The sequence below is a fragment of the Rhizoctonia solani genome, chromosome 1 (genome assembly GCF_016906535.1).
Source record: "Rhizoctonia solani chromosome 1, complete sequence".
NCBI classification, from domain to species: Eukaryota; Fungi; Basidiomycota; class Agaricomycetes; order Cantharellales; family Ceratobasidiaceae; genus Rhizoctonia; species Rhizoctonia solani.
Genome location: NC_057370.1, coordinates 2,587,094 through 2,602,624, shown reverse-complemented (window position 1 = coordinate 2,602,624; position 15,531 = coordinate 2,587,094). Strand labels below are relative to the sequence as shown.

The 15,531-nt window shown below is 46.8% G+C and overlaps 7 protein-coding genes across 7 annotated transcripts; 3 read left to right on the top strand and 4 right to left on the bottom strand.

Moving 5' to 3' along the window:
• Positions 1-55: 55 nt before the first annotated feature.
• Positions 56-1,350, bottom strand: RhiXN_04372 (MAS20 protein import receptor; the record flags this gene model as incomplete). Its single annotated transcript, XM_043324189.1, has 3 exons — positions 56-924; positions 981-1,175; positions 1,230-1,350. The coding sequence occupies 3 exons, from the start codon at positions 1,348-1,350 to the stop codon at positions 56-58; spliced, it is 1,185 nt and encodes a 394-aa protein (XP_043176608.1).
• Positions 1,351-1,945: 595 nt separating this feature from the next.
• RhiXN_04371 (AAA family ATPase) lies at positions 1,946-4,091 on the top strand (the record flags this gene model as incomplete). Its single annotated transcript, XM_043324188.1, has 13 exons — positions 1,946-2,135; positions 2,193-2,226; positions 2,295-2,538; positions 2,596-2,721; positions 2,773-2,845; positions 2,905-3,030; positions 3,092-3,169; positions 3,227-3,270; positions 3,322-3,364; positions 3,472-3,625; positions 3,677-3,698; positions 3,757-3,814; positions 3,874-4,091. The coding sequence occupies 13 exons, from the start codon at positions 1,946-1,948 to the stop codon at positions 4,089-4,091; spliced, it is 1,410 nt and encodes a 469-aa protein (XP_043176607.1).
• Positions 4,092-4,778: 687 nt separating this feature from the next.
• Positions 4,779-6,051, bottom strand: RhiXN_04370 (agmatinase; the record flags this gene model as incomplete). The annotated part of the gene is made up of 6 exons (XM_043324187.1): positions 4,779-4,857; positions 4,910-4,928; positions 4,994-5,168; positions 5,227-5,616; positions 5,670-5,716; positions 5,778-6,051. The coding sequence occupies 6 exons, from the start codon at positions 6,049-6,051 to the stop codon at positions 4,779-4,781; spliced, it is 984 nt and encodes a 327-aa protein (XP_043176606.1).
• A 736-nt stretch (positions 6,052-6,787) lies between these two features.
• On the top strand, positions 6,788-8,603 carry RhiXN_04369 (endonuclease/exonuclease/phosphatase family protein; the record flags this gene model as incomplete). The annotated part of the gene is made up of 8 exons (XM_043324186.1): positions 6,788-7,003; positions 7,072-7,093; positions 7,148-7,251; positions 7,308-7,618; positions 7,669-7,689; positions 7,744-7,826; positions 7,883-8,380; positions 8,434-8,603. The coding sequence occupies 8 exons, from the start codon at positions 6,788-6,790 to the stop codon at positions 8,601-8,603; spliced, it is 1,425 nt and encodes a 474-aa protein (XP_043176605.1).
• A 257-nt stretch (positions 8,604-8,860) lies between these two features.
• RhiXN_04368 (ion transport domain-containing protein) lies at positions 8,861-11,816 on the bottom strand (the record flags this gene model as incomplete). Its single annotated transcript, XM_043324185.1, has 21 exons — positions 8,861-8,965; positions 9,026-9,262; positions 9,321-9,351; positions 9,400-9,448; positions 9,504-9,521; positions 9,575-9,641; positions 9,694-9,763; positions 9,813-9,839; positions 9,896-9,971; positions 10,024-10,093; positions 10,150-10,241; positions 10,295-10,504; positions 10,556-10,651; positions 10,703-10,734; positions 10,782-10,815; positions 10,870-10,942; positions 10,995-11,145; positions 11,196-11,394; positions 11,444-11,486; positions 11,545-11,690; positions 11,738-11,816. The coding sequence occupies 21 exons, from the start codon at positions 11,814-11,816 to the stop codon at positions 8,861-8,863; spliced, it is 1,905 nt and encodes a 634-aa protein (XP_043176604.1).
• Positions 11,817-11,940: 124 nt separating this feature from the next.
• RhiXN_04367 (actin-related protein 2/3 complex subunit 3) lies at positions 11,941-12,648 on the top strand (the record flags this gene model as incomplete). The annotated part of the gene is made up of 4 exons (XM_043324184.1): positions 11,941-11,946; positions 12,003-12,102; positions 12,156-12,446; positions 12,503-12,648. 4 exons carry the CDS (start codon positions 11,941-11,943, stop codon positions 12,646-12,648), a joined length of 543 nt encoding a protein of 180 aa, XP_043176603.1.
• A 312-nt stretch (positions 12,649-12,960) lies between these two features.
• RhiXN_04366 (intradiol ring-cleavage dioxygenase) lies at positions 12,961-14,704 on the bottom strand (the record flags this gene model as incomplete). Its single annotated transcript, XM_043324183.1, has 11 exons — positions 12,961-13,058; positions 13,121-13,170; positions 13,226-13,362; positions 13,419-13,461; positions 13,523-13,543; positions 13,600-13,642; positions 13,699-13,951; positions 14,010-14,189; positions 14,246-14,476; positions 14,529-14,581; positions 14,641-14,704. The coding sequence occupies 11 exons, from the start codon at positions 14,702-14,704 to the stop codon at positions 12,961-12,963; spliced, it is 1,173 nt and encodes a 390-aa protein (XP_043176602.1).
• Positions 14,705-15,531: the final 827 nt, after the last annotated feature.

Below are 15,531 nucleotides of genomic sequence, written 5' to 3'. Positions count from 1 at the left end.
ATGCATAGCATGCAAGGAGATTGGTTTACGCATGCAGCTCAACCATTGTATTTCATCATTCATTTTTTTGGGCGGGGAGGGAGGCGTGCGATGCAGCAAGACTGTCCCAGTCCGAGTGGTCATCTTGAGAAGCCGCAACCTGGTGGTACGAGTCGGTCTCGGAATGGGTTTCCGAGCGAGCATCATCCTCGGAATCGGAACCAAGAGGGACAGAGGCAGGATCCCGCGGAGCGGCAGGCTCAGATTCGGGTTTGGTTTCCGACTCTGGAACCGCCTCGGGCGCATGTGTTGCTTCAGGCTCCTGGTGGGACTCTTGTGCCGCCTCTTGTGCCTGCGTAGGCTCTGGCTCCGACTCGGCGGCTTTGGCGGCAACCTCGGCGTAAGACATCTCTTGGGTCACAGTTGAACCATCAGCTCCAGACTCCGCACCAACCTCTGGCCGAGATTCGGTGTCAGGCTCTGAGTGAGCTGCGGGTACAATCTCGGCCTCAGACATGGCATCTGCTTTGGCTTCACCTTCAGCTTCGGATTCCGCTTCGACTTCGACCTCAGTGTCGACATCTGCGTCAACCATCACCTCAGAATCGTGCTCCGATTCCGTCTCTTGGACAGAGGCAGGGGCAGGAGGAGGGGTTGTAGCGCGCTCAGGGGCAGGAGGGGCAGGTACAGTGGTAGGTGCAGACGTAGACTCAGGCTCAGTGACAGCAGCAGAAGCGGAAGCAAGTGCAGGTTCCTTGGCCTGGGTAGGCTTAGATGCAAGCGTAGACTCAGATGAACTCACATCGAGACTAGCCAGCTCCATGACCAATCCGAAGATATGTGCAGGTAGCGTGTTTTGGAATATCATGATAATTTCGACCGGCGAGGGGTAGGCACGCAGGGCGCGGTAGAAGGCAAGTGCGGCAGGGACCTCGAATGCGGGCCCTGGTATTGGTATCAATGCGTGAAATTTCACACGATCAAAAACTGCTCATACTAACCTCGAAGCAGCATTTGTTCGCCCATTCCAACATGGTCCATGAAATATTTCTCTCGCTCGGCTGGTAGAGTGGGCAGGGGCTCAGCGTTGATTTGGTCAAGCATCCCCTTTAGTTCCTCTTGAGAGCGCCCCGGTGCGGCCGGAGTCGTCGCCTCCCCATCTTTAGCATTCTTTGCCGCTTTTTTCTTCTCCTTTCCTGAATAATCGTGAATGCCCGTCCCAGATGAAGTGACATAGACCTGAAACTTACGGAGCTTCTTGCGGAACCCTGGGTCGTTCCGACGTTTATAGTCAAAATAGATCAAGTACCCCGTAATGGCTAGGGCGGCTGATGCTGCCGATACGGCGACAACCGTCCTCGTCTCGACCATGGTGGATGGGAAGTGGATCGACATTACATACGTAACGCTCAAAAAGTTATAGGATTTACACGTGACTCCACAGTTCCACATCTCAAAATGATCTAGTTTTATTTATTTCTACACAATAAGCGCATACAGGCTCGTTTTTACCACTTGACTCACTTAGTGTTTGCTGTAATTGTCAATAACCGAGGTTTCCAATCACTAAATCCGCCGTGTAGCTTGTTAGTTTTCTATATCACCAATCAGGAAGGGCTACAGTATCCAGTGATGCAGCTAGGATGCAATTTTGGAGGAGAACATATATTAATAATGATTCAAGTGCCAGAGAGGATCATGGGTCTTCCAAGTTCCTATAGCTACACTATGAGATAATCCGTGGCATTTCTTCACCTTGAAGTTCAAGCGTGGGATCACGCATCGAGTCATTCGTCAATGCTGTGCTCAACGAACCTGACTTCGACCTGATCCACGCAGAATTCTGATAACAAGACAACACACTCGGGCTTGTACACCCTGTCGAACGCCGCGCCATATATAATACGCTATTATCTTGGTTTCTCCACAACACTAACCACTACCTGACTCCTATTCACCTATTGCTATGGACACTTCACTGTTTACTCGGCCATTCACTTACCTTCCTACGCGACCAAAGCAACCAAATCCCCGGGTTGACTCTCCTCTGGAGGAGCACTTTATAAACATTACTCTGGACGACACCTACGATGCCTTGGGTGCACGTCATCATCGGGGGAGTAAATCCGGTCCCTCGGAAGAATGGAGAAAACATTGTACGGAATTAGACGTCTATCGAATATCATGAAAACAACTAACTAATCATTACATAGGCTCTTCCAATCGAGAGGATACTGACACTTTTCTGTACGCCAACATTACTATGTTTAATAACGAAAATATTCAGATGTTAACATTGTCATCGCCACTCTTAGCACGACTATGCTACGTGACAAGTACCCGGATCATTCGCTTGTCGTAACGGAAGACTGGCAGGTCGATGTCTTGAATTTGGAAGGGGTCGCTTGGAAACCCCTTGATGGAGTAGAGCTACAAACTCATGTCACATTCATCGCCCCTACTCGGCGGAACCAGACAGGGCAAGTCGCACGCTCAATTCGATTTGGTGGGTTCGATGTATGGTGGAAGGAAGAGAGGTTTACCGTATTCGTTGCAAGTGTGAGCAGGGATTCTTTGACACTAGTTTTAGTCAATCTCAACCAGAAGAGTTGTCAGTGGCCCTCAGGATTCGGACTTACCACCCAACATTTTATTCTCAAGGAGGGCAAAGATGAGACGGCCTCCTTGGGTTTACTAATGGCTGCTGGCTATCAGTCCGGGCAGATCGGAAACTCAGTTCTGGTTAGTTTAATGGGGGTGGTAACAAGTTGCATCTAAAGGAAAGAATATCAGGTATTCAATAACGGCTTTTGGCAAAATGATTACGATCTTTGGGAAGAAGTGCAGAAGGCAGACTGGAAGGATGGTAGGTTGATGTTACGTCAACGATGCGAATCCGGGGTGCATGATACTCATTGCTTTTAGTGATCCTGTCACCCGACTTTAAGCAACAGATTCAGAGCGACGTTAAAAACTTCTTTGCTAGCGAGGCAGTATACCATGACCTTGGTGTGCCTTGGAAGCGCGGGACAATATTTTTAGGTCCACCTGGTGAGTGCTGCTTCATTTAGGACAGACAAATGCACTCACCAGCGTAACACGACTGCCACAGGCAACGGAAAAACCATCTCGATTAAGGCCTTGATGAAATCGTCCCAGAAACCAGCTTTATATGTTAAATCTTTCAGGAGTGAGTTAAAACTAATATATGAACAGAGCCAAGGACGGTCTTAACGCAGGTCTGCAGGTTGGATGGGAGAGGAGGGTTCCATGCGTGAGGTGTTCAATCGCGTAAGTAGTCCTCGCTTGAGTGATTATATGGCTATTAAACTATGGATTTAGGCCAGGCGTGAGGCCCCTTGTCTGCTTATTCTTGAAGACCTTGGTAAGTCAATATTCTTTGTCCACCGCTTACGGTCGAGATCAAAGTGACAAATATCACATTACGGTATTGACCATATACATAACCCCAACTGACTCTCAACTCCTCAGACGCGCTGATAAATGATGAAAACCGTTCATTCTTCCTTAACGAAATTGATGGTCTCGAGAATAACGATGGTCTCTATATCCTTGGGACCACCAATCACTTTGAGCGTCTCGATCCTGGACTTTCGGACCGTCCCTCCCGTTTCGATCGTAAATAGTGAGTCTCTAAGCCTTGCTGTCCAGATTTTTATTAATAGCATGTGAATAGTACATTCGCTCTCCCTAACCGGGTGAGTTTGGTCCACAACGAGGCTAACTTTAGCCTGGCCACTAATCTTGTTTATGTAGGATGAACGAGTCCAATATGCGCAATACTGGCAACGTAAGCTCAAGGATAACAAAGACGGTGCGTTCCATAAGCTAAATATGGTTCTGTGCACATGCTCAGGCCTGTCTATTACCCAGTCAGCTTCCCAGACTCCTTGGTCGAAAAGGTTGCCGACCTTACTTCTGGATTCTCTTTCGCTTACCTCAAGGAGGCTTTCGTGTCCACTCTGGTATCCATGGTGGGGGCACATGATGTTCAGTTTGAGAAAGTCCTTGTGAAGCAGATTCTGGAACTCAAGAAACAGATCGGGAATAGCGATGTTATGCCTATCCTTGGCACTACGTACTCGTTTTGAACAATGGGTATCTGCAATGTACTATAGGTTGATTTTGAATGGACTCGAGCACGATTTTTCGCTCCCCAAAATAGGAGTTAGCTAGCTATTTAAAAAGTGGGATATCTGTGCCGGCTCTTGCCTATTTATTTGCATTTATCCGCATGTAACCTTCTGGAAAAGGAAAACTTATCTAAAGTTGATTATATGCATCATATCAAGAGCTCTAGTCTCACAACCAGGTTCCGATACCTAAGGAGTCATTCTGACTCTGAACAATTAGAGTTAGATAGGACGATGCAATCCAATCATATTGGTCAATGGTATTACAAGACTACATTATAAAGGAGCAGTAAATAGCGTGGATACAAATTCCCACTACGCTGACCAATGGCGCCTGCCGGCCATTGACTCGGGATTGGCGAAGCTCACCCTCGACGGCGCTCTCCCAATCAACACCGACAAAAGATCATGAACAATACCAGCAGCCACAAGTACGGTACTTTCAGCTGTAGACAAACGGTTAGCTAGAACAAAGTTCATGGTTTGGAGTATTGCAGTACCATTCGTATCATCTGAAAAAGAAATGCATCAGCTAAGACACTGGATTTATACGTATGCTCAAGTGGTCAGGACTCACATGCAGGTGCTACTTCGACTAAGTCTGCACCACTAGATGAAAGTGTGTTAGGGTCAAGGTAAAAGGCGTTAATCTTTTTGGGCTTGCATTATGTTCATTCCCGAAAGTCCTCGCAGAATACGCTTGACTTCGCGAGTTGTCCATCCTCTACATCCTATATATAAGTTAAGGAGCTCGAGATAGGCATATATCTACTGACCCAGGTTCGGGTGTTCCAGCTGAAAACACATAATAACGATATCAGTCGTTCCATAGTTGAGAAGGGTGTTCGAATTATGCTTACTCGCGGGCGCCAAAGCAGGATCGATAACGTCGATATCAATACTAATATACACAGGTTTACCTGCGACACGCCGCTTTATCACTTGGATGATTCCATCCGTTCCCAGTTCTTCAATATCATCAGTTGTGATCATCGAGAACCCAACTTGTTGGTCGTTCTGGATATCCCGATAGCCCTAGATCGAATTCTCGAATTTATTTACTGTTGCCTGGTCAAAGGGGTTCGAGACTTACAGTCATCATACACCGAATTCCTGCATGAATACTGTTACCCTTGGCAATTAACCCCTCGTTCATAGCAGTCCAGAACATAGTTCCGTGCGTGACAGTGTTATTAGTAGCTCCGTAGAACCCTTGCACCGGCCAGGTATCTAAGTGACTGTCGAAATGAACAACAGCGATCTCTCCGTAAACCGAGTACAATGACCGGAGTATTGGTAGGATGACTGCATGGTCGCCACCAAGTGTAATGATTCGAGGATGAGGCTTCCCGTCCTTTGCAGCGTTTCTGGTCGTATTCGCGCTAAAGTTGTTTTCTGTAGCAACCGGGCGGCGTATCAAGGTATTATATGCGGTGTCTATTTGATCCATTGCCATGGGTATATCAAAAGGGATGACAGGAACCTGCAATAATAAGATGCGTTGTGCGATGTACATTGAAGGGCTGGCTTACTTACGTCTCCGCAATCCATAATAGTTATGTTCTGATCATAGGGACTATAGCCTGATTTGATGGTGCATGAATCAGAATTCAGGTTGTCAAGTTTGTGATTTAGGATACTCACCCCAAGCTGTCGTATATCCCACATAAGGACTGATCCGTCGTGACCCAGAGCGAATTCCATAAGGACCAAACCGCGCACCAGGTCGGTACGTGACAGCAGAATCAAAGGGTATTCCCAAGATTGCAATATCGAAAGCATGTGAATCGCTCGTTTCCTCCAGACACTTGGTATAGGGAAGATGTGCAAACGAAAGTGGTCCAGAAAAAGGCATATCTTCTTGTGGTCCATACTTTTCGGCCCAAGTTTGGGGCATCGTTTGAGCTAACGCGAACATCGCGAATACGGTAATGTATGCCAGTGCGTATGCCATATAGGACTATACAAGGGGTGTGAAAGTCGAGTTGGTGAATCCTGGTATTCCAATTGCTCAATTTAAGTTATAAAGGGCCGTGTTAGTGTGGCTGTGGTGGATTTATATGATAACATACAATAAGTGAGGCATGGGACGTCACAGTCTGCAACTGCGGCATGCTGCGCCCAGTGCCAGGATTCTATGATACTATTGGCAGTACACCTCGTCATTGGCTAGTCTAACCGACCCCGAGCATAAGTCGGATTGAGTGGTTCTTCTTGGCGCTACGCTCCTTGGTTGGGAACAGACCTCCCGTGTCTGTCGGCCTGCGTGACGGTCTACGCACCGCCCAGAATTCGATTGTATTCAGGCTGGTGGGCTGGACCAGTAAAGCGATGATCAGTTACCAATGCATTCCCGCTTGAATTGCATGCTGCACACTAATAGTACCATACTTTAGTTTAAGTGGTTGGGGGGATGTGCCGTATGGTGCATCGAGCGTCATTCTTTCATTGAATTCCCCGATCAAAGCCTCGTAACACGTGACCCTATTTGACCACCCGTGCCTTAGAATCATTTACCAAATTACGACTGCAATAGGACTTGTAATCATACCCTATTCGCTCTGGTTTCCCTTGAATTTTGGGCTCGCAGATTCAGGACACTATTTCATAGAACAGAGCCAAGATTCCGTACATCTCATTCTGGAAATAGAATTATGGCCCATCAGCTTACTCCGGAACAACAAGCACTGTCTTTAGCCCGCAAAAAGAAAAAGGAGGCCGCTGCCGCCGCTGCCAGTCAAACACATAGTTCTTCGCCTACCGAGTACCAAAATTTGCTCAATAATCCGGCCGCACAGGTCCTCTCAAGAGAATGGCTCTTCGGTCGTAAAGAACGGAACGATTCTACCACTCTGGTGGCAACTTGGAATGTAAGCGATATTATTTCAGCTCTGGCCTCGACTGATGCATCAAGATGGCTGATTATTGGTTGTTTTAGATCCTGGCTCAAGCTCTCGTCAGTGCGTTTCGATGAACAGTCTCTTTCTCTGTTTCGCTCTAACATAAGGCTCCAGGACGAGAGTTGTTCGTGGGAAGCGATTGCCTTAAGACAACCCAGCGCCATCCAATGATACTTGCTGAAATCTTGTCGCATGAGGCGGATATATTTTGTCTACAAGTAAGCTATCGGCAATTTTAGGGGAAACGAAACATAGTGACATATATGTCCACTAGGAAGTAGACAGACAGGATAAATTACTACCCGTGTTTCATAAGGCTGGGTATATCGAGACATTCGGTTGTGGTCCTGGGAAGAAGCATGGGTGTATGATCCTGCATCGCGAAATACGTTACGAAAAGATTGCTGAACGGGTCGTGTTCTATGATCAGGAATCTGTACGAGAAGGCCTGGCCGATGGTGTCAATACATTTGGCCTAACTCACCGAACCAGAAATATCGGCCTTATAGTATCACTACAAGATAAACTAGACAAACATGCCCCGCCGATCATCGTTGCAACTACACATCTATTTTGGCATGGATTGTGAGTTTGTTGATTGGACTTGACGTACAGCTCTAAAACACTCTCCAAAGGTATAAGTATGAGCGTGCGAGGTAGCTATGTATCCCTTATAGCTACTGTTGAATATGAATTGACGCCCCATCCAGGCAAGCGGGAATCTTGAGGCGTGAGGCAATGCGGTTCCGTGATGAATACGGGAACTCTAGGTCATCTATTGTAATGGCAGGAGGTACGTGATAATTCGCTGACGATCCGAACTTCAAATAATCAAATGCTGCTATATAGACTTCAATTTCCAGCCTGACGAAGTTGGATATGCACTCCTCAGAAAAGCAGAGCTCACTCCAGAGCACTACTCCCAACTCGAATCCTCTCGTGTGGTACATGTATCTCTTGATCCTACCGTCCCTCGCACACCTCGTACAGGAACAGACGCCGATGACGATGATGAGGCAGCTGGTTCTGGGGCCGCTCCGCGTCCCGACCTGAAAAATGGTGATGGAGAAAATGAAGGAGAGTCGGAGCCAGTTGTGCCAATCAAGATCAAAGACTCTCGACCGGCTGTCGAGACCGACGGTCTACTTTCGAACGAAGAAATGTTGAAGCTTTTTGGTATTGGTGAGGAAGCGAGGAGTGCTTATGACGAGATACTCGGAGAATCAGCCGAGCTCACGGGCGAGGGCGACAATGTGTTATCTGCTCGAGACTCATCCATGAAAGGCAGGAAGGGCGCAAACGAGCCAATGTGGTCGTGCTTTACCCACTATTGGCGTTCAACGCTGGGTGGGTACTTTTGAATGTCAACCCAAGTTCACAGTGATGATGTGCGTTCACAGATTACATTTTCATTATTGATCCACCCGAAAAGGAGACCGCAGTGCAAGTCCTTGATGTACTCAAATCAGCAAGAACAGGGGTGTTGGGAGACGGGCTCCCTCGACTTCGTATAAGCCCCAGCGACCATCTCACGTTGGCAGCTTTATTAGGAAGAATCGTGGGGTTGTAGACGTAGAACGAGTCATTGGTAACCGGCACCATACTCTCCCGCGGTGGATAGATAGCATGTACAGGTTCAAGGCGTACAAAACTGAAAGCAATAGCGAAGGCGATACGTACTCGCAAATTCATTATTAATTTAAACTGACAAACATTTGGAGGCAAATAAAAGCAAGATCCTGATTCGTATGAGTGCTGAAAATAGGTTTACCAAATTCGAGGCAAGACTTCGGAATAAGGGCGTTCGTTGTTACTGTGCGCTAGCGATTAGGTTGTTGCCTTTGCGACCTTCTTGTCTTCCAATTGTCGGAACAGCTCCTCCATACGATTCCGTAGAGAATGCAGCTCTTGCATGATTGTCGCTTCGCTGGACTGTGGTTTAAAAATAGTCAGATAAATCAAAAATGTTGATTTAAAACAAATTAAAGTTACCAAGAACGAATTCGGGAAAGCCTTTACTATCTCATCAAACGATTTCTTGGAGATCACCAGACCATCTTCTTCTGTAACCTGTGGGTCTCGATTATTGGGATCTTCATCCTCTCCGTCTTGCGTGGCACTGAACATATGCCGCATATAGGCATTTCGGCTGGTATCCAAGTAGGCCTCGAATAGAGCAATAAACGTGAGGGGGATGAAAAACATCACAAACATAACACGGCGATTAAGCTTAGTAGCAAAGTCAGCAAACTTTGCGCGTACACTTAATTGATAATAGCTTTGTTACCTTGGCGTAAGCCTTGCGGTGTAGTATCAATCTGAAGTATGGTTAGCTTGGTTTCTGAGACAAGAAGAGCAGAACATACTCGAATGGTGCAACTAAGAATATCTCGATAAGATTGAAAGGCGCAGGATCTACCAGTATCGGTCAGCTCACCACCCAATGTAGGCTACAACCACAGATACTTACATACATAGTTGTCCGGGGCTTCAAGGGATCAAGATTGAATAGTCGAATTATGGTAATAAATGGCGGCGTACCTCGAATCATCCCGATTGTTTTCCCTGCAAAGAAAGCCATAAAATGCGCCTCTGCGTCGTCTGTAATCTATGATATCTGTCAGTAAAGTAAGACGAGGCCTAGACTATCACACACTGACATCTTCGTAGGCAGAAGAGAATAGTGAGATTAGGATATTGAGAAGGATGACGGTTGTCGCAACGTTCCACCTGATCAGAGGTAAGACCTTAATAAACGAGCCTACATGGCTGGCCTTACATGTAATACAAGACAAGCCCAAAGTTGCTATGTAACCAAAGTTTTTAAACAAACTGCCATGAAATATGACTCAATCAGCGCACCTCGTCGCGGGTTGTTCAAAATCCGGGGCTTGTAGCAGAGCTTGCAATAGCGTGTTAATAACGGTCGATCCGTGATCTATACAATTGATAGATAAGCTTGGACTCAACGAGCACCCTTGGCTCCTTACCCGTCACCCCATCTGCAGCATCTAGTGCATACATTCCTTGAGCAAATCCGATGCCCAAGATCGATAAGAGCTATGAGGGGAGGCATCAAAGCTATGCGTAGTTTTCCAGCATGAAAAGAAACACACCACGAAGAAGATGGTAGATTCTTGCAACATTCTTGAGACACATATCTGCATTGTCCCCACATACTTGAAACCTTCCACAACAGTAACGAGTTCTGAAAGTCATAGGCTCAGTAGCATAAGGCGAACGATATTTGATAACACATACTCATCCAAATGAGCGGGCTCACGCAACTCAGTAGTTGGAAACTCCTAAGCTTCAACATAGAACTCTGGTTATCGTCCGGTGCATAGAGTCCCCAAAGGCGAGTGACGAATGCAGCGATGAGAAGTGCATACGTAATGAGTGATACAACACGCCAGAAAGTGAAAGCACGCCAGGTGAAGTAACGGAGTATTTTGTACAATTTGTGGGATTCTGTCTGGACATTGAGTTATGCATATGATTATTTGACCACAGCTTGCTTACCTTCCATCGAGTAGGCTAGTGCTTGCACATACAAAAGAACCTCCCATTCGTCCAATGGATGGCGGGGTTGACGGTTCTGTTCGATCGGCTGTTGAACTAATTGAACGATAAGTAAATGCTCGAATATAAGAGATCAACCCAACTCACTAGCTCGAGAATAGATGAACAAAAACACCAGCCTAACGATAGGTTAATTCGTGGTCACAGGTTCAGTAATACCGCGTACGTACCAAAGCGTAATGCGGAAGAAGTTTTGATACCTACGATATCGAATCGATACATTGGGTTGAACAACACAGTGATTGGCGGCTTACCGAGGAACAGAAAGACGGGAAGGTTCGATATGAGACCAGAAGGACCCATCACGCTTGAACCTGTATTCTTCGTCTGAAAAATGATGGGCTACCTTGTCTCCATTTATTTACAAGCCGTTACTCACATTCGATTCGGTTGTTCTCTCCATTAACTTGAATCCAGTCTCCTCTCCATAATGAATCCACAACTGTACGCGGATGAATATTAAGGAGTATGTGAAACAAATGCGACCAAACTTGCCATGTTGAGCCTCGGAGCAAGATAAGAATACAGTGCTAGGGTGAAATATGAGAAATTGCGTATAGAAAATCAGAACCAAACATACGCTTGTTGGTCAATCGCAAGTTCCAGCGCCGAGCTCAGTGCGCTGTTGTCCCCGTCCCACTCGGCGTGTTGGAATCGACAAGACATAATGTCATCCAGACGATCTGGGGGAACGGTATGGAGGATTCGTCTCGCTAAGGTTTCGCATGCCATGGCACGGCTCATATTCTCTCCGTAATCAGCCGTGTCATGGTTTGCGTCTAAGACTGTACGTCAGCAATGGTGCGGCATTGGGGCTCGTCTATTTACCCCATATAAACGATTGTCTTGCACGCAAAAGGCAGTAGGGAAGCTTAGTAGATTGCATCAATACCTGTAATTATAAAATTCAGTTGCGGCCAACTACTCACTGCTTCGCCAAAATCACCCGCAGCTTCGACATAAGCTGAGATTACTGCAGGCGTAATGACCCGTGAGGTAGGGTCAGTGATGGCATCTAGCTCGACTTCGAGAGGTAACAGCTTGAGAGTGAGCGCCCGGATGCGTTTGATAAGTTCTGAAATAAGTAAGTCGATGAACGCTCTGAGCCGGCAGCAAACTCACTAGTGAGTGTATCTGGCGAAGGCCGTACCGACCTTGTCGAGAGAAGTGATACTTGGTCCTCTATTGCAATGTCCGACATCGTGGCTGCGTCACAGTTATTCCTGGTTGAATGTGATGTCATTTAGACAATGGCTTGATGATGTAATTTATGTGCCTTGATGCCTTGATGCCTGCCAAACACACCCTTCCCATTTCCCACCATCATGCCAGTAAGGATAATATCCTGTTAATCTATCCCATACCAACTCACCAATATAATACACAGGCCTATCACTCTGCCTATAATGAAGAGCCCGATGTTCGCCTAGTGGGAAACATGTCGATTCTTCCTATCAACTCTCGTATTCGGGGACCTGCTCCGCTTCGTAAGTACCGCGTCGAAAGACGAGGTAAACACAATGTATTCACGCCAATACAGAAGCGGATCCTTCGCAACCGGACATTATCGACGAAACCTTAGACCTATTTCGTGCCAACTCGCTCTTCCGCAACTTTGAGATCAAAGGGCCAGCGGACCGCCTGTTGATTGTCCTCATCTTGTTTATATCGGACTGCCTTGCCAAGATCTCGGCTGCGCGTACTCCTCCGACACAAATCGAATGTACCAAACTCTTGAATACGCTAGCCGTGGAATCATTTGCTATACCTGGTGATGCAGGCTTCCCCCTTAACGCACACTACCAATCACCAGCGAGCCGGCTTGACGGTGGTAAGTAAAATAGCCGTTTCGCGTTTTGTCCCGCGACTTATTTGTCTATTCACTAGATTATCTCCGCACTTATCTCACCCAAGTCCGTCAAGAGCTTGCCGCGCGTCTTGTGGACCGACTCTATGCAGATGGTACCGGAAAACCGAGCAAATGGTGGCTCTGCTTCACCAAGAGGAGATTCATGAATCGCAGCTTGAACTAAGTTTCACAAGCTGCCTGATCTCAGTTGGTAATGTACCGCGTATCTTCACGAATACCATTTTTTTAAGACCATAAACGTGAATTTTCATCCTTGAGACACGTCCAATGAGTAACCATGACTCGGATTCCATCATACTTTCAAGTCATCCACCTTTGAAATAATATGCGCGTGTGCGGTAAATAAGACGTCATGTTTCCAGCTCATTGGTAAGTATCCCCTGATTTCGCTCATGTTTTAATTTGATTGAAGCTGGCAAAGATAGTCTAAATTATACATCGTTCTGATTTCCAGCATATACGTAATTACACGCGTTCAGAACAGCCCAGTAGTGGGAGTGGCCTCCCACGTAATCGTCTGAGCATAGTTGGTGCTGCTGATATTGACGTGACGTGAGGTATCGACACCAATAGCTGCAAAAGCGCATGGTTTCGTGAGAAATTTATCAGGACGCGTTCAATTGTTTCAGACTTACTGATGTACGCGAGAACGCCATCCTCGATTGATTCTCCAAACAATTCAGCACTGCGAGTGATCGTGAGCACTACGTTTCACCTCAGCTAAAATATTTGTTGCTCACTCGGCATATGTGTTGTATCCGCCGGTATTAGCACCTTGAAGAATCCCATCCTGCTCGTTCAGGGTACGAGTCTGGGTAGTGTTTGAATAGGTTGGAAGTGAAACCACTTGGTCGTTCAAAGCATCATCGAAGAATATCTGGTATCAACATAAAATTGGAGAGTGTCAAGACAGCCGCTACACTATTCACTAACCTGACCAATGTGGTGTAGATCTCCGAGTTTGGATGCGACAGTGCTGAATATTGATATTGGTTAGCATTTATTACGTTCCGCATATGCAGGTAGGGGTCACTTACCCGTTGGAGAAGACGGTATAGCTAAAAAGGTATATGTCAGTACCCTGGCTATGAAACGCTGAAGGCAATAAACTTACTTGGTCTGAACCATAGCATGGATATGGATGGTTCGGCCGGTATCTATTACCAGTGAATAAGCTCTGGCGCGTGGGGTTATCCGGGCTAGCGACACTTACAGAATCCAGGGTAAATAGTCTTGAACTCTAGAATACCGTTCTCATTGGTCGGAGCACCGCCGCGCAAGAATGTAAGCTGATCGCTCATTCCTTGGGATGGAGGCGGTCCGCCAGGGCCTCCAGGACCTCCAGGACCGCCGGTAGGGGGGCCACGGGTCGTGGTAGCAGTTTCTGTCCCGGTTGGCAGTGGTGCCGTGTTATTGGGAGGAGGGCCAAGGCTGACCTGAGTGAAGCCTGCATAGGAGCCGGTAGCCTAACGCCCATTCCTGATAAGCATATATCCACATCAATTCGTAAATTAGAATACTAACGTTGCAGGACCAGATTTCTACGAAAGCATCCTCCAAGGGCTGGCATGTTGTGGTGTCGATGACACCGATATCAAGGAGCAAGTCGATACCACCCTGGTCCTCACGGATGTCGTTGCGCACGAGCTCGTTATTGATATAATAAGGCCCCTCCGTAACTTCAGGTGCAGTCACGCAAGTGGTCTGATTGGAAAGGTCAGTATTTAGAATCTACCTGGCGTACCACGCTCTGAACCCACATTTTGGATGTTAGTGTATGTTGGAGCGTCAGCAGTAGCATCACCCACTGCTCGAGCGACAATTTGACCATGACGGCGCCAAGGAGAAGTACCTTGAGGTAAACTGTCAATTCCGCGACGGTGCATGCGAGGTTTGCCGGCGAGAGCGCGCTTGGCCTTGCGAGCAGCGATATGGGTCGCAATTTGTGGAGCACAGTTGCGCGCTTGGATATGCCGTCCAGTTGTCTCGAGCTTTGGTGCGGTAGTCAATTTCCCTGAGCGCATACATGACCTGCGAACGTACCTGACGCCGGCCCACATCGGCTGGGTGAATGAATTCATCGTCCCCCGGGTGTGCTATAACCAACCAATGAATGAGAAAGAGTGACTACTGCATCGTTTCGATCCCAGCTCACCGCCAACAATTCCACCCATGGCTACGAGACCAAAGGTCACAAATTTGAGGGAGGGAAAAACCATATTGTGAACGTTGAGTAAAACTGAATGAGATACTATTGTGCTCTTTTGCTGAACAGTTTTTGGCACTTTTTATACCTAGTTCTCAAGCCCGCTTAAAAAATAAGCCGAGCACATTCATCGGACTATCTCATGAAAAATAGTCCTATCATCCAACATGTTACGCAATGGGCCACACTTCAGAAGAATACAGAACCATCCACTTCGATACGCATACGTTTGTCCAATGGCATCATCGAGATTGGGATGGTATGCGGCTTACATCTTCGCCGCAGCAATGCCATACCATGTAGAACAAACATCAACCATATGTTCAGTGGAATCATCAACTTCTAGTCCACCTGAGCTTGGCGTTTTCCTCGGTCATTTCTTGAGCTTAGGTCAAGAATTGATGCACAATTGGTGTTCTGCGATTCGCTCCGCAGTAGATTTATGATGAGCACCCCGCGCTTGCACATCTTCAAAGGGCTTCACCCTGGCCGATGATATTAAGGCAAGCTGGGAACAGAAGACTACGATGGTAAATAATTTACCATGGTTGGAATTTTAGTATCGAAGAAATTAGAACGTTGCAACGGTCGTGATCACTCGAGTCGGAATACTACTAAAGTACAGCCGAGAATTTTCTCGCATCAACGTCATAATTGCTGCAACTTTTCGCAATTATTTGTAGGCATAGTTCCAGCGAGTGAAATAAACATCCAAGACCGTACTAGAGGCTTCGACTTCACGCGGGTACCCGTTGCTCTCTTAACCGGCGCATATCCGGATACGAAAGTATCTGTGATTAATTCCATGAAATACAATTATGTAAAAGGCCGTTATGATAC